General features: G+C 45.4%; 1 protein-coding gene across 1 annotated transcript; it reads left to right on the top strand.

Moving 5' to 3' along the window:
- The first annotated feature begins 799 nt into the window (after positions 1–799).
- Positions 800–16,369, top strand: CCDC137 (coiled-coil domain containing 137). Its single transcript, XM_066586093.1, has 7 exons — positions 800–925; positions 3,290–3,417; positions 7,773–8,007; positions 11,114–11,196; positions 12,338–12,417; positions 13,322–13,520; positions 13,841–16,369. The coding sequence occupies exons 1-6, from the start codon at positions 855–857 to the stop codon at positions 13,517–13,519; spliced, it is 795 nt and encodes a 264-aa protein (XP_066442190.1). The 5' UTR covers positions 800–854; the 3' UTR covers position 13,520; positions 13,841–16,369.
- The last annotated feature ends 1,657 nt before the right edge of the window (positions 16,370–18,026 follow it).

The following is an 18,026-nucleotide window of genomic DNA, read 5'->3' as shown; positions in this document are numbered from 1 at the left end:
CTGGTAGATGGCGATGCAGGTGCGGCTGCTGCTGGTGGAAGAGCACGACTTGCTTTGTTAGGGCTTATTCACACGAACGATATTCTCGCGATGCGCACAAAACTTGCACGAATATGAAATCCACTCTTTTGGCCTCAAGTCCACGAACAGATCGCTGAACCCCGCTGCGTTTTACCGATGCTTGTAAACAATGGCTCCGCCGGCAGGGACCGCGACTGTTTGTGTCTCGCGTGCAAAAAACCAAGCCCTGTGGACGGAAAAAGGACAGTGAAATACGCCAGCACAGATGTAAAAACGCCTCATTCATAGCGCTAAAGCGTGCACAATTGCGCTTACGCCCGTGTGTGATCCGAACACGCAAGTGAGTTCTGCAATTTCACAGAAGCGATGCGATTTTTAATCGAAAACGCTTTGCGTTGCTGTGGGGGATCGCAAGTTGCAATAATTCGCTCGCCCGTGTGAACGTACCCTTATGGGGGCACTAACGCTCCCTGTTATGGGGGATCATGGCTCTGGCAGGTTGGGAGTTATGGGCTGTATACAGGGACTCCTATATACGGCTCATTCACAATCACTATATAAGGCACTTGTATAAGTCACGTGCTCCTCGCATGGTTACCATAGTAACGCGGTTCCCGGCAGGTCTCCGACTCCCCCTGACATTGAAAAGCGAAAATAACGCAAACAGACTCTGGTTGCAAAAAAGTTCCAGTTTCAAAGATGGCGACCTCGTGACGTCATCGGCAGCTTCCCGCCATGCACAGCAAAGAACAGCCAGAGTGCGCAGGTTTCACGTGACGTATAATGCAGGCGCCGGAAGCTCGCGCGGCCCACGTGTGTTTACTGGAGTGATCATGAAGAAGCAGCGAGTAATGAAAGCCGCAGGGTCTTCTGGCCCCGGTGCTGACACGGGGCGGCTTCGAGGGTTTGTAGTTGTCTTTGTTTGACTAGTAGTACAGCTGCTGACATCTTTAAAGAGGGGAGGGGGATTGTTTGCTTCTGGTTTCACCCCTTAAAGACACAGTGTGGTGTGGCACCTAGGGCACTGCTCACATGGGGCGGAATGTCTGCGTAACATTTTTCTTGGCTGATGGTGCTGATTTTAGTGCGACTCTGATCTACATTTATTTAGGCTGGCCACACATGACGGGATTTGAGTTGCGGAGTCTGCGATCGTCACCCGCACAGATCATCTGTGGTATTCCGCACGCATTAAAGGGGTTGTCCCGCGAAAGCAAGTGGGTCTATACACTTCTGTATGGCCATATTAATGCACTTTGTAATGTACATCGTGCATTAATTATGAGCCATACAGAAGTTATTCACTAACCTGTTCCGTTGCTAGCGTCCTCGTCTCCATGGAGCCGTCTAATTTTCAGCGTCTAATCGCCGGATTAGACGCGTTTGCGCAGTCCGGTCTTCTGCTTTTCTCAATGGGGCCGCTCGTGCTCCTCGTAGCTCCGCCCCGTCACGTGCCGATTCCAGCCAATCAGGAGGCTGGAATCGGCAATGGAACGCACAGAAGACCTGCGGTCCACCGAGGGAGAAGATCCCGGCGGCCATCTTCACCAGGTAAGTAAGAAGTCGCGGGAGCGCGGGGATTCAGGTAAGCACTCTCCGGTTTTTATTTTTAACCCCTGCGTCGGGTTTGTCTCGCGCCGAACGGGGGGGCTATTGAAAAAAAAAAAAACCCGTTTTGGCGGGGGACAATTCGCTCGCATGAGCAGATAGTGGTTTCAACTTTTGAAAGTGGAAATAAAATCGCTTCATTTTCTGTGGACTCCGCGTGGACAACCTTCACTGAAGTCAATGGAAGCCGTCCGACCTGCGCTCCATCCGCAATGGACGCTGTGGATTGGCCGCGGGTACCCACGTCATCGTCTAGCGACGGCGCAGTATAAATAAAGATTTATTTTTAAAAACCTGTGCTGCGCATGAGCGACGGCGAGCGTCCGGTGCTACAGAAAAGAGAAGGTACTCGCGGACGCCGGCTGGAGACGGACAGATTCCGCTGCGGGCTCCCACATGTGGAATCCAATCGCCTGTGTGCAAGGGGCTTTACTCAACTGCGTCAATGGAGGAACAAAGTGAATTTACAGGCGGCTCCGCCCTGAAACCCATAATACAACCAGCCCTTCCGGGAACACTTGTGGATTTGGCTTTTATATCACTTTTATGTTAAATTCTGCTGTGGGAACGTGCAGTAAAAGCCGCTTATACGCTAACGTACAAATTCACTCCGCGAGGACAATTACGCAGCGGGTATTTTCCTCGCAATGTAAATGAAACATAGCCGGGATTTCAAAATATTGCGGATTGTGTGCTGGAAACGCTGCAGCGGCTCCATTGCGTGTGAACGTGGCCCTCGGACATGACAGTGTTTTGGGGGGACTCCACTTTGTAAACACCACTCCTTAATTTTTTGTTTTCTTCTGCTGCGGCCAATCAGAGTTGTGGATGTGACGTTGCGGCCTCTGATTTGCTGCATCGGTCACATGCTGCCTACCCAGAAGTTATTGAAACTCTGATACATAAATTTGATATCAATAGAAGCAAACTCAAGGCTTTCGTTTAGCGAAACTGTTTATCATAAGATGTCCTTGTTGCCCATAGCAACCAATCATAGCGCAGCTTTCACCTCTGAAGCTGCTGTGGTAAAATGAAAGCGCTGTGATTGGTTGCTACGGGCAACAAGAAGTGTCTTGCTGGTAGACAGTTTTGCTTAAATGAGGCCCAAAAAGTTTTATTCTGCTGTAGTCGTCGCTAGGAGAATATGAGACACAATGGCTGCCAATGAAGATAGGAGAGCATTTTGTGTCCTTGACTTTCATGTCTATTAGTCTGACATTAGTGTGCAACGTCCTTTTGAATTAAAGGGGTTGTCCCGCACCGAAACGGTTTTTTTTTTTTTTAGGAAATCGCAGGTTCCATCCTCAAACAGGACGGGGCAATCTTTACATTACTTTCAATTGTGCCTCTCGCACACAGATCGCAAAGTGCGTGTAAACGTTCACTGCATGGTCTATCTTGGCACATGTTACGCTCGTATACACGCCAAGATATGAGTGTATGAGGATTGTCGGCACGCAGCAGTACACAATGAGCGAGAGAGCCTTTAGTACTGCTGCTTTATACAGCTTCCTGATATCGCCTCATTTTTTTCCCCCTTAGTTCTGGACATCCCCTTTAATTTTGGATCCTTTTATTAACCACATTCTATAATCTCCAGGCTGGAGCTTCATGTGTACATAATGAGTCATTTATAATGCTCTGATGTGTTTGTATCTAGACATCAAAAGAAAAAAATGAATAGTAAACCGAAGGACCTGGATACCCAGGAAATCCCCTTCAAGCTTCGAGAGATCATGAGGAGCCGCATGGAGATGAACAAACCAAGGAAAAAGAAGAAAAAAACAGGTGAGGGGATATAGGGATAATTTTAAAGGGTCTGGCTGCTTTAAAGAGTACCTGGGTTTTTAACAAGCTTTCCAATGTTGCCCCGGTTCTCCTTACACTCATCTGTTGCTGTTTGACCCCAATTTCAAGTCTGTAAATTCTGATTCTCAGGTGGTCTTTATCGTTTCTCTGATGTTTGCAATCCCTTTTCATGTAGGGAGCTTGTAGCAAACCTAGAATTCTGCCAGTAGTTCACTGTCCTGTACTTCCTCGCCCTTACTTCCTATGCTGCATTGCACTGTCTCTGGTCCAATCAGCATGGAGGCAGATTTTGAATTCCTATCCCAATGCTTTCCCAGGACAATTCGGACATTCTGGCCAAATGGTTAGTAAACCCACTATAGTGTGTGTGTGTGTTTATATATAAAATTATTTTCTCTGTAATCACAGGAGATGCAGAGATTGTAGAAATCATTATCACAGTGTCTGCAGATCTGTCAGCCGGCTGCCTGTGACATTAACAGCAGGCGCAGGAGCTTTGGAAATGTCCCTGTGTCCTTGTTACTATAGAAGCTCTGTACCCAACAGAGAGCAGATTACAGAGTAGCTGGAAGGGAGAGCCCTAGCAGCAGCCACTTAAAACGTGATTTACAGTGGTAAAGCAATAAAACATTTTATGCAAGAATGTTACAGAAATGATGAGACTAATATAAGCTAGTAGATAAGCATAAGATGCCTAAAAAGTTAACACCGCTTAACCCATTAAGGACCAGGCACATTAAATTTACGGCGCCTGGTCCTGGGCTTTAACCCTTTCCAATCCAACGTCGGGCCTGCCCCGACATCATAATTTCCCTCCACAGCTCCGATGTCGGTGCAGGCCCGACACTGCACTGCAGGAGTGCATCTGCACCCGATCATCAGACACATCGGGTGAAGATGCACTCCTGCACTGGTCCTCATCGCGGCCCCACAAGGAGAAGGCAGAAAGGGGTTTTTAACTCTTTCTGCCTTCTCCTTTACACATTACATAGTGCTCAATTAGCGCTATGTAATGCAGGAGATACCGGCCGGCGATCATGCGACCGCCGGTGTCACCTGACCCCCAATGGTCACATGAACGCCAAGTCGGGAGCCTGCACCGTGGGGGGGAGGGCTACTTACCTGTCCGGCATCTTCCGCATCCTCCCTTCTGTCTCCCGGCTTGGCGATCATGTGACCGCTGGGTGCCACCTGTCAGTTCAGGAGGGTGCAGGGAAATGTATTTTTTTTCTCATCCATTCTCACCAGCTCCAATTTATTTGGAGCTGGGGAGAATGAATGAGAAAAAATAATTGGATTGGAAAGGGTTGAGCACCGCCGTATGTAAAATTACGGCAGCACTTTAAGTGTCCTGGCTCTGCAATCAATCAGAGGCAGGAACGGGTTATCAGCTGTTGGTGACAGCTGATAACCCAGAGGAAAAGGCATGATGGGTATTTAACCCTTTCTGCTTCCCTGAGTACACAGCGCTCAATGAGCACTGTGTACTAGAAAGTAACATGTAACTTTCACTTCGGGAGCCGGGGAGGGGGTCAAATGACTGCCGGGGTTCCCTGCTACAGCATTTTGCTCCCAATAAAACTAAAAAACGGGGGGAAAAGTCAGTGAAAAAGATATTTAAAAAATCGCCCTATATGTCTCGGAAAAAAAACGCAGTAAAAATAATTGGTAGCTAAAGGAAACAAAATAGGGCAGTAAAACCACCACATGGGTAAAATCCCTAAAAAGTGTCTGGTCCTTAAGGTACATAACAGCTTGGTCCTTAAGGGGGTTAAAAAAAAATCCTATACTATGTAGAAGAATAGATAACCCATTGAGAACAGTCTTTTTTTTTTTTTTTTTCCCCTCATTTAAAAAAATAAATCATAACTTTTTTTTTTGCTGTTGATGTAGCTGTCTGAGGACTTGTTGCTTTATGGGACAAGTTGTATTTTTCAATACTGCAGTGTGCCCTACACTACCAATCAAACGTTTTTGAACCTCAATTTTATCAGTTACTTCTGACACTTAACGCAGTTCAAGTCCAGCAAATGACGTGAAATTGTTCAAAAGTATGTTAAAAACATAAAAATATTAGGAAGTTTTAACCTGAAAAGCAACAATAGTCTGAATTTTTTACTTGAAGCAGAGGGCTTTTTCAGAGAGCACTTCAAGGATGGCTGCTCTGTAGCACAGAAGGCAAATTATGGTTTGAAATTGGAAGCAAACTATTCCTACAAGTGTCTCAACTTTTGTTGATTACTCTCAAACTCTTTGATTCTACATAACCAGTGTGGGAACAGACTGCATTCCAAAACCCTATAGGGCAGGATTTGGACAGTTTTGCTCTTCAGGACAGAGCACATTGCTATCATAGTGACAAGAAAAAGGTGATTAATCAGGGACGACAGAAGTGTAGGTCTGTACTAACATTGAAATTGTCAAAAAAGCCAAGGTGGCAGTCAGTACAGTTACCTATACAATCACAAGGCACTTGGAAGCTGGAGGAAACTCTGACAGGAAGAGGCCACAACAAGATCAGATGACACATTTTTGAAAATAGTTTGTGTAATCGGCACTCCACAATATAAAATCTTCAAGCGCAGCTTAATACAGCAAGAAATAAACACGTTTCCATTCCAGCCGTGAAGGGAAGACGTTCATCTGCAGGTCTGACAGGTAGAGGATCTGTAAGAAAGCCACTGCTAAGATTTCAAAATAAAGACTTTCCTGGACAAGCTGCACCACCAGAGGACTGCTGAAGAGTGGAAGAAGGTCTTATGGACTGATGTACCAAAGATGTGAAATTTTGATTTATCACATGCTGTTAAGTAAGTGAAAGGATGGTTCCTGAGTGTGTGACACTGTCAAACATGGAGGGAGAAGCGTGATGGTCTGAGGCTCGTTGGATCCAGAGTTGGCAACTTGCACAGGGTGACTAGTACACTGAACAAAAAAGACTACCACAGCATTTGATACGCAATGCAATACCCTCTGGTGATCACCTAGTTGGTCATGGGTTTATATTGCAGCAAGACAATGATGCAAAACATTTTTCTAGGTTACATCAGAACTTCTTAATTGAATTGCCTGTAGTCTCCAGTCTTAAACCCCATTGAGCTTGTTGGGGATGAACTGGACAGAAGGGTGAAAGCCAAGCCGCCTACAAGTGCAGCACATTTGTGGGAACTTCTGCAACAATGCTGGGAAGACATTCCTGAACAAGATATGCATGCAGTTGTAGAAAGAATGTTTTGTGTAAAGCTGTTATGTCAGTTAGAGGGGGCTGCTGTTAAGAGTCAAAAATCTAGTGTCATTTAATGAAATGACGTCAACACATTATTTATATTCATCTTAAAGGTGTTAGTCGGGGCCATAGTTTGGTTTAAAAACTTCTTCAACCTGCAGTAGTAAAATAACAAAATTCAAACTCTCTCTCTGCCATGCGCCCCTGGTGCATGCTGAACATCACTTACTGAAGGGGAGTGATGACGACTGGGTCTTGTGAGCGCTGCAGCTATCCACCCGCTGAAGGGAACTGGTGATTGGCTGCATCAGTCATGTGGCCGATACATTAACTGCTTTCCTCCCAGGGAAGTGAAGACCAGCAGGGAGCAGAGAGACGCAACAGCAGGGAGCGAGGAAGGGTGAGAACAAATTCCGCTATTTTACTAATGCACGCTGAAGTTTTTGAACAAAACTACGTCCCGGATAACCCCTTTTAATTTATTATTTCTATGCTTTCAATTCAAAGGATATTTGAGACATTAAATTGTATAAATATCAATAAAACCTGGAAAAATCGAGATGTTCTAAAACTTTTGACCAGCATTGTACTTAGGGAAGAGATGGCAGCGGAATCCATTATGGGAAATGGGCAAGGAGGCAGTGTGATGGTATGGGCAATGATCTGCTTGAAATCGTGGGTCCTGGCATTCACGTGGATGTTACTTGGACATACGCTGCCTACATAAGGGGCGTCTCACAAACAGAAGTACCTTTTTAAATAGATCGTGGAAAAACTAGCCTTTCCATAATTTGATGTGTTTTAAGAAATGTTGCTGTGCTGAGATATCGCTATAATAAACGTCGGCTATATAAGATTGTCCTATTATAATCCTATGCTATAGATTTCAGTTTGGTGCCCTATCAGGAATCGGCTGGTCGCTTCAGCTCAGACTCAAGGCAAAAGGCTGGCCGGCCATTACTTCCTCCAGCAAAATCAGCCATTCGCACTGCAAGGTGTCATTCAGATAAATGGGCATCCTTGTAGTACATGGTTGAGCTTGAATCTTCCAGATCGGAGCCGAGATATTCTGATGACATAGCTATGACGTTGCCATTCTCATTTTCAGTAAAGAATCAAGGTCCAAACAATAAAGAGCTACAGACTGACATCAAGGTCCCCAAGTTCAAGCGGAAGAAGCGGGAGTCTGAGCACTCTTATCTGAATCGAATGAACCGGGAAACTCAACACGTCATGTTCCTCAGCAAGAATCAGCTGGAGCGGATGCCGGAGAAGGAGCTGGAGGAGAAGGGGGAACCTGTGAAGGATGTCCCCCTTAAGGAGAAGTCGCAAAAGAAGAAAGAGTGAGTTGTTTTGTACAGATCGAAAGATTTGGTTAATCCAGTATGCACCAACCATAAACAGAATTTTAGTTTTGGGGAGTTTTAGCGAAATGCATCCCTATAGAGTTTTACTTACTGACCGTCCTTGATTAGGAAGATCAGTGGTGTCTTCTCCCATACCGGGCAGCTAAAAGTGACCGGCATTGAAGCTCTCATGAGTTCCTTGTGCCTAGATGGAGAATAATGTCTATACGTATAGGACCAGGAAAAAACACCATAACAAGGATAGGCAAAAATCACGCGAGCCGAGGATGTGGGTGAACATCAACCATTTGTTCGAGATAAAACATCCAGCAGAAAGCATTTCAAAGTCGACTCAGATCAGATGTATAGATAATAAGACGTCTTGATAAGTTCTTCAAGAAATAATAAAAAGTATAGAGTATAAAACAAAATCTGCCCTTTTCAGAAGGTCAAACCTAGGGTGGTTTCACATCCGCGGTGGAGCCTCCGTTGATGGTTCCGCTGCAGATCCGTCTGAAAATACCAGAAGAAAAATCTCTGCAACACCTTATCCTCCGTCTAAAACCCGGCAGGTGTGAAACCACCCTAACTGATGTGATACATAATAACAATTTACATTCATAACAAATATAGGCAGATATAAGCCTGGTTACCTTTTAACCCCTTCCCGCCTCAGGGCGTAACTGTACATCCTGGCTCCCTGATACTTAGCGCAACAGGACGTACAGTTAAACCCTGAGGAGAGCGCGAGATCAGAAGAGATTCAAGGCTATCCGGCAGCAAGAGACTGCTGTCACCGATAGCTGGCCTCCTGCTGCAACAGCGGCGGTGCATTAGGACAGCGACCCCCGCTGTTAACACCTTACCTGTCGTGATCTATGTAGAAGGGTTCACAGAGCAAGTGCTCCCTCTGTGACGTCATTGGACTGTCGTGGGGGTGGGAGGGGACGCGACGGGTTAAAAGCGCCAGTATGCAGCTACTGAGAGACACAATCATGTGGAGGGAACTGAGAAAGGCCCATGGCCTCACCTTCCTCATATCTAAGAATGGGGACACGAATATGCCCCAGGGGACAAGATGACAAGGTACACAAGACATGGCACGTAAATGGCCCTAACCGAGCTGCCCACTCATGCATGACACAGAGCAAAGATGGCTGACCCAACTAGAACTACAACATAAATTCTACCTCCCTCACAATTCTTAAAAATCAAACAGGCCCTCTCCTTCTGTAAGAGCAGGTCAGCTAACATCAAGAGAAGCCCCTGCCAGCCGTTTTTGACACTTTCATTGAGCAGTCACATACGCCAGCATCGCTATCAACAGTATAGAAAACCATTAAAGGCAAATTCAACCGGTCAGTCACATAAACTCTTTACACAATGGAGAAAAGTCATACAAAATGACAACTTGGAGAATGAGCTTCTTCAAAGCTGGAGCCCGATACACAAACTGTACGGAGCGAGGTGCAGAGAGAGGCCTTGTTCACAATAATGCACTATATATGGCTTTAACAAATCCTGAGTGACGGGTCAAGTGCCCAAAATGTGGCCTTCTGGCCACAGACTTCCATGTGGTCATACAAACAAAAACAATTCTGGGAATCTATAGCACAATACATCCAAACTAAATGGAAGATACAAATAGGCGTGAACAAGCTCTTCCTACTCTTCCATCCCAAACAGACAACAGACGTGACCGAACAACCCCCCCCCCCCCCCCACCCTTCATACATGTGTTCCTCCTAGCTGCCAAGCGTGGAATCCTAAAACACTGGCTCTCACAGACGCTCCCCGAGGTAACAGAAGTGGGTGGCCCGACTCGCGTAATGACCATGGAAAGAATAGAAGTAGAGGCACAAGGAAAGGGGCGCAAAAAGACACTTAAAAAAAACTGAAGGGATTTCTCACTTCCTGCTTCTCAGAGGCGGAAAAATCCACTATAGTAACCCCCTTTAGATACACAGAATGGTACCTAATGAAGGAACTTAGGGGAACATTGGGCAGGCTAGCGGAGAGAAAGCAAGGGGCAGGGAAACCCAACCATAAGGCAAAAACGGCTCCTGGTCTGTCTCTTGTAGTAAACGTATCCACTTCACCTACCCTAACCCCAACCCTCCCTTATCCATACTCCTCCCACCGGACTCTCAGGACGGGGCTGAGGACATTATGAGTCAAGACTGTCCTGAAACTTCCTCATGATAGAGAGAACTAGAAGCTACTGCTCTGGCCACCAAATAAGGAATGTAGAAACAAAAACCGATGGCAGGAAATACTGTAAGATTATCTCCAGAGATGTTTGTTCAAGAAAGATGTCGCTTTCCGTGTGACTGGTCCTGCGTGATCAGGATGTAAACTGATGCTTCTCCTTATTACTATGTAAATGTTCTTGTATTCCATTGGGTGATTAACAAATACATTTTAACCCTTTCCAATCCAATGTCGGGCCTGCCCCAAAATCATCATTTTCCTCCACAGCTTTGATGTCGGGACAGGCCCGACACTGCAGTTCAGGAGTGCATCTGCACCCGATCGTCAGACACATCGGGTGCAGATACACTCCTGCACTGATCCTCATCAAGCACCCCCGAGGAGAAGGCAGAAAGGGTTAAAAACCCTTTCTGCCTTCTCCTTTACACATTACATAGCTCTCAATTAGCGCTATGTAATGCACTGAGATTACGGCCAGCGATCATGTGACCGCCGGTGTCACCTCACCCCCAGCGGTCACATGAACGCCGAGTTGGGAGCCTGAAGGGAGAATGCGGAAGTATTACTTCCACATTTCCCCCACGGTGTAGTGACCACCTGCACCCTCCTGAACTCTGTCAGATCAGGAGGGTGAAGGGAAAACTTTATTTTTTCTCATCCATTCTCCCCAGCTCCAATTTATTTGGAGCTGGGGAGAATGGATGATAAAAAATAAATGGATTACAAAGGGTTAAAGGTGTAAAAACTAAATAAATGTGAGCGTGGCCTAAGGTGACAGCTCTGAGGGAGAGGAGTCATTACAGTAGTAGGTTCTTCACCTTTTTGGGTTGAAACGTTGTCTAACCTGCTGCTGCTAGATGAAGTTGCATGTAAACTTTGTGTTCTGTTTCAGCTTTGATCGAAGACGTCTTGATAAGTTCTTAAAGAAAAAAGAGGACAAGAAAGAGTCTCGTTTAGAAAAAGACATGTTCACAGGTGATGTATAGTAGGAGAAACAGAGCTACTCTATCGTGAAGTTACACTCCTAGCCTCGTGTTATGAAGTCAGTCACCCACCTACCTACACATGCATAGACTCCTTCCCTCTCCCCTATGCATGCTTGTATTTAATATGCAGGGCTCTGTGCCATGGAGATCTTGCCTTTTGCTTACATTAGCGGTGGCTTTTGGAGTATTCCATGACACATGCTATACGTGTTTATTCTTCGCTCACTGTATGGGAAAGGTCAGCAGACTACAGTTTCCTATAAATAAGAAAAGTCTTGCCAACAGATGCTGGCTGAGCATGTAGCAAATGGACAGTCTTTTGGCATCTACTTGGTACGTTAGGAGCCTATGGACACATTGAGAGCTATCCCGCTACATGGGCCAAACCTAAAGTGAAAATAGATGTGAACAGAACCTTTAGTTAATAGCAGTGTTGACTAAATGTAGAAATGCCTACATGCATTTAGTTACCCATTAGGGTAGTATGGTGAAAATGCACCCCTCACTTGTTTGCCTGTCACACTCTGGATGTCTCCTATGTACATTGCACCCACTTCCATGCAGTGCAGCCTCTTGTCTGATGCTTATCCAGCACCATTCTTGATGCTGGGATTTCTGCCTGCTTTCTCTTTCACTATTCTGTACTATCCATCCCACGATGAGTGTCCTCCATGCAGTGCGACATGTTCCATCTCTGCTGCATGGAGGACACTCATTACCTTCTGTGTTTTGTATTAGTCTAACTAAGCTACAGACAAGAAGTATACAGTCAGGAGGATGAGCAGTGATCCCCTCTATTATAACTGTGTGACAAGAGCAGTCTGATCATCATCAGTGACAGGAGTGTCTGTGTCCCCCACTCAATAACTTCTGTGGTAGCATCCAGGTAATAGCATCACACAGATATTGGGTTGACTGAGAAACTGACTACTTTGAGAATACACAACCCCAAGTATATCTGAGCTGGTTAGAATTGGGATCATATGACCTCCAGAAGGGCTCCAGGGGTGGGGGTGGGGTGTTAGTTACATAATGAATGGATTAAATAATTTCAACAGAGTGGCCCTTTACAAAGATACTGCAAATGCCATGTAAGAAATGATTTTTAATCCAGTTGTTTTCTTGAGCAGACCCCGTAATGTTTGGGGAAGTGGTAACGGAGCCTCCAACTCTCACAGTAAAGCCGCGGAAAAGTACAGCCGAACTTAAGGTGAGCCAACGCTCTATAATGGGATCTGTGGTTAAGGTAGGCATGGGGACTTATCTAGAATTTTAAGGAGAATACCTTTCAAGTCTGACTCGTATCGTAAGAAGATAACCTTGGTGGATATTTGCATTTTGAGTGCCTTCGGCTCTTATAGGAGTTCTCCGCTTGTAAACTATTGATGGCCTATTTTTAGCATAGACCATTAATAGTAGATCAGCGGGGGTCTGCCGCCTGGGACTCCCACCGATCAGCTGTTTGCCAGGTCATTGTGCTTGTGTACAGAGTTGATTTCTGCAGGAAGCGAACAGCTCCTTTTTCTACTGCAGTGGCCAGGCTTGGTATTGCAGATAAAGTTCCCATTTACTTCAATGGGAATTTTGCCTGTGGTACCAATTGAGCCATTTGCTTACTGTAGAAATTGGCTTGGTACACAAGCACACCGGCCTGGTAAGCGGATGACCGGTGAGTGTCGATTGGCAAAGTATAGTAGTGCTCTGGTAAAAGTCAGTAATCTTTTCTGCATGCACCCTCTACTCTTGATCTGTTGTCCTTAGAGAGTATATCATTGTATCCTGAATTATATGCACCCGTTTGTTGTGATGTTCAAAACCACTAACTAGAAGGGGGGTGCACATACTTTTGGCCATGTAGTGTATCGGGAACAGTGAGATTTTATGGTTTTTGAGCGTAGAAAGGTTAGCCATCAGCCATACAGAATTGGATACTACGACCCAAGCTGAACACGTCTAGTTGTGTTTTAGCACATTTCTAATCGCCAATTGCTCCAAATTGGGTAACTATCCATTGGAATTTATTGACCTATCAGTTTGACTACTTGTACCTGGGACTTGCTCCTATTTTCACAGTATCCGTGTTTGATGGTCTTCTCTTTTTTTAACATCTCCAGCCCGGAGAGAAGAAGCTTCTGTTGAAAAACATCTTGGACAAGTCCAACTCCTCAGCCCCCATACCGGCTCCGTCCTTAGCCAGAAAGAGACTATTGGAGGATGAACGGCAGCGAGTTGTCCAAGTTTACCGGGACCTTAAAAAGAAGAAATTGCTACAAAGTCAGGGTGCCAAATGCTTCAAAACTCACTGCACATGACTAGAGATGAGCGAGCGTACTCGGATAAGCACTACTCGCTCGAGTAATTGGCTTTATCCGAGTATCGCTGTGCTCGTCCCTGAAGATTCGGGTGCCGGCACGGAGCGGGGAGCTGCAGGGGAGAGCGGGGAGGAACGGAGGGGAGATCTTTCTCTCCCTCTCTCCCCCCTGATCTCCCCTGCTCCCCGCTGCGACTCACCTGTCAGCCGCAGCGGCACCCGAATCTTTAGCCCCGAGCACAGCGATACTCGGATAAAGCCAATTACTCGAGCGAGTAGTGCTTATCTGAGTACGCTCGCTCATCTCATCTCTACACATGACCCATGATCGTAAAGGAAGACTAACCAATGGAAAGTGCCCTACAGCAACATGGCTGGTGGTTGGGATAGATATCTTGTTTAAAGACAGATTGTTTGGGGTTTTTAGTCGTTCATCTCACTGCAAATGTTTTTAAGGGCAAAAGTCAGAGAATGAGATGTCTTGGCAACTCGGACTGGTGGTTTGGATCTTCTACTGGTGGAACTATGACGCTGTAGTCAAGTCTTCACTGATGACAGATTTGTAAATTCAGACTCTTACCTTGGCCAAATTATAGGCGTTTTCCGTATATTCCAGCGTTCCTCTGTTTGACCCACTGAAGACCCTGAACTTTTCACACAATGAATATTTTTAACAGTTTAAGCCAGCAGTATAAAATCATTTTTACCGTGGGTCACATTGGCATCATGTTGTCATCAAACAGCCATTTATAAGGGCTTATTCACATGGGTGTATTTGTGCTTCGTAATACACATGTATTTTATATATGCGTAACACGGGCAGCATAAACGCCATTTAACCTCCATGTTTTTCACGTGCGTGAAAAAAAAAAACCTAGCATGTTCTATGTCCATGTTATGGACCAACATTCCCGTTAAAGTCAATGGGATTACGTGAATAGGCAGGATGCATGTGTATTTACGCATGAATAGAGAGAATTTCTGGGATATTTATATTTTTTTGCGCACATGAAAACCACAGTGAATACTTATGCAAAGAATGTGAGAATATGTATGCAATAAAGTCAAATATGGGGTGAATACACAGTTTCAGTCTGAAGATGCTGTGTATTTCATAGACTGAACCTGCATACGCCCGTGTGAATGAGGCCTAAATATAAGGATTCCTTACCCTGGCTATGGAGCGCTACGCACTATGGTGGGGGTTACTCCCCTTACTCCACTGTAGCCCGAAGCTTCCTACCTTGGAGGGTGGCTGGTAGGGCTGTTAGAGCTGAGCCACTGCCTGGGAGTTGTTAAACAGAGCGGTTTGGAGTTCTATGCTGGAGCTAACAATCCAAAATGGTAGCTGTGCCCTCTGCTGGCTGCATCCTCCATGGAAAGGGGAGAGCTGGTCCTTCTGCATCCGGACCTTGCAGTTGGCCACATGGAGGGCAGATTCAGCACGCGGGCCATGAGTTTGATACATGGTTTAAACCATTGCATTTTCATCTTGAGTATCTTCCTACTGTTATCTTAGTCTTTGTCAGTGTCTTCACTGACCCAAGCACAACATTGTATCACATGGGGACACGTAAAGGACTCAGATGGCAGTTGGAGGATCCTCTGTGTGGAAAGTCAGTCTAAGGGACCGTTCACAGGTGCAGAATATTTCCTGAAGATGCTGCTCATTCTGCTGCTGCACGTCTCTGTTCCATAACTTGTCTTATAGTTGCAGACTTTGGTGCCGAGTTTTCTGTGTCTTTAGTTGCATCTTGCAGAAATGGTCTGAATGTGTGAACGGTCCCTTAGACTGATTTCCCACGCCGAGGATCCTCCAACTGCCATCGAAGTCCTTTACGTTGTCCTGTGTGATATAATGTGATAAAGACTAGGAGAACAGCAGGAAGATCCTCCAGATTGTCTTCAGCTGTCTTCCTATGCCACTGCGGGATTCCATAAAAGTTTCTAGAATTGCTACAATGGAAAGCTAAATGTGTTGCTCGTGGCTTTTATTAGGATGAACCGTAAATATTTGGTGGGTGAATTTCCAGTGGAAGCAAGCGCTACGTCCCGGCCTGTTTTAATCTCTCCATCTAAATGGGTAAGAGAAAGATTAGGTTCCCTCTCACTCCATCATTGTCACGGCAGCAGGAGCCTGGATGAACGCATCCTAACGAGCCCTGAGGGATTGCAGTACTATGCGTGATCAAGCACTCACATTATCTGGTCCCCTAGTGGGGCTAAAAGTATATAAAACTAGGATGATTAAAAATGTTTCCATTAAAACATATCTACATAATCCGTGTGTCGTATACAATTTCACAGTTCTGGTCCGATTTGAGTGAAATTTTGCATGAGCGTTCTTCAGCACCAGGCGACTCGCCGACTACCCCTGTAATTTTTGTTGCCAACAGCAACCAATCACAACGGAGCTTTCATTTCTTATACTGCTGAGGTAACATGAAAGCTGCGCTGTGATTGGTTGCTATGGGCAACATAACTTTTCTTTTGCACAGCTTTTATAACAGTGCGGCGCTTGGCTTATTTTTGTGGCCGCTTTGTATATTGCAGGACTGCGTTTTATAAAATCTTTTTGAAAGCCCAATTTTCAATAACCAATCCCTGCACTTATAGCGCCATGCAGTGCTCCGGTCTATCTACATATAACTTTTTTTTTTTTTTAAACATATATTTATTTATCTTGGCAACTGTCACAATATTTATCCTGCACAGGAAATATAAATGCTAGAATTGTTAGTTTGTTTTTTTTTTCTTCATTTGTTCATTGTGCTTCATAGTAAATGGAATAAAAAATGATCAAAAAGTCTTCTGTATCCAATAAAAACTATAACTCTGCCTATAAAAAGCAGGCCCTCCTACAGCTCCATCTACAGGGAAATAAAGGTGCTGCAGTATGTTGTTCTTCGAATGTCCCCATACAAAAAACAAAGTGTTTGGTCCCGGCAGCCCTCACATTTGTATTCCCGCACTTGGAACTCGGAGGGATGTGACGTACCATTCCAGAAGTGGGGAAATTAGGAGTTGTACAACTTCTGGTCAGAGAGGAGCGAGATGAAAATCTCAAAGAACTCTGCTTCCAGCAAATAGGAGGCCAGAAAAGCAGCAGCCACTCTGCGCTAACTGCACTTCATGTGGCCACAGTGCAGTTAGCGCAAAATAGCTGTTGTCTTCCCTGTGTACCTGCCTGGTCAGCCACCATCGCCGGTGCCTCTTCTGCTGCACCCGACCGCCTCAGCCACCATCGTTATTAGCCGCCTGCCTTTTCAATTATTCCAGAGCGGGGGTTATGATTGTGTAAAAGTTGGAGCAAAATGGTCCCAGATGCTTCCTAGATTCGTCCTCCCCTCTTGGAGGTGGTGTGTGCGGTGCCATTAATGCCATCAGACTTGTTCCTAACCTTATTAGTGACGATTAATCTTTTGGTGCTGGGTATTTGCTTCGGGGGTTGCCGAAGTGGGTCATATGCACTATTGGTGAATCCAATGCCCCAGGTTGGTGGCGCAAACCATATACGTGGAACAGCAATAGAAGACTGTCTGCTTGCATTAACTGTTGCATAAGAGTACCAGTAGGGGGCATCAATGTTCCTTTGTACAACATCTGACTAACTTTACCCATAGTTGTGTCATGCAAACACAAAATGCAGTGAACAGAACCTATTTCAATGGGTTCGTTCACATAGGCGTGTTTTCCTCATATAGTTAGCCTATGGCCGTTTTCACACTGGCAGGAAAATCGCGCTATGCGAGAATGAGTGAAAACACAAAATTATGAATTCCTTGCTTTTCTATGGCTTCATTCACATCTGTGATGTTTTCACTGCAATTTGCTCTCTTTCATCGCCCCTGTTCCCTATAGAGTCTTCATTTGATCCCATTGCAATGCAAGAACTTGCAATTTTCGTGCGAGGCGCTTTTAACATTAGAAACACCTATCGCGCAGGACAATCGTGGGCAGCAGCGGCGATGCGCGATGGTTCTCCAGACATCGCATGAACACATATGCAATTTTGCCGTGATTTTTCTCACGGCTATATCACAATCGCCCATGTGAAACTAGCCTAAGGCTGACTATTAGATGAACGCCAGGTTCCCCACAATTGCTGGGCTGAACCTGTAAGTGCAGGTCCACCCGGCCGTTAGCACTATTACATGAGCGTTAATGGGGCTCGTGTTGTAGCACTGTAGGGTATGCCTGTCCATGGGTTGTGCCTCAACTCTATTGACGTGATGGAGCTGAGATGCAATACCACACGCATCCCATGGTCAGGTGCGGTGCTGTTTTGGAAGAAATCGGTCATCTTCTCCTATGGCCGGCTTCACATGGGTGTATTTGCGCTTGCAAGACGCAGAGAATAGAACCCGTTCATTTCAATGGGTTTGTTCATATGGGTGTAATTTTCCTGCACATTTGGGTCGCACAAGAAAAGAAAAAAAAAAACTGCAGCATGCGCATCTACACACCAAAAACCTCCAATAGAAACCTCAGCGTAAAAAAAAATCTTT

The sequence above is a fragment of the Eleutherodactylus coqui genome, chromosome 13, assembly GCF_035609145.1.
Source record: "Eleutherodactylus coqui strain aEleCoq1 chromosome 13, aEleCoq1.hap1, whole genome shotgun sequence".
Taxonomy (NCBI): domain Eukaryota; kingdom Metazoa; phylum Chordata; class Amphibia; order Anura; family Eleutherodactylidae; genus Eleutherodactylus; species Eleutherodactylus coqui.
This window is presented reverse-complemented; position numbering and strand designations above follow the sequence as displayed.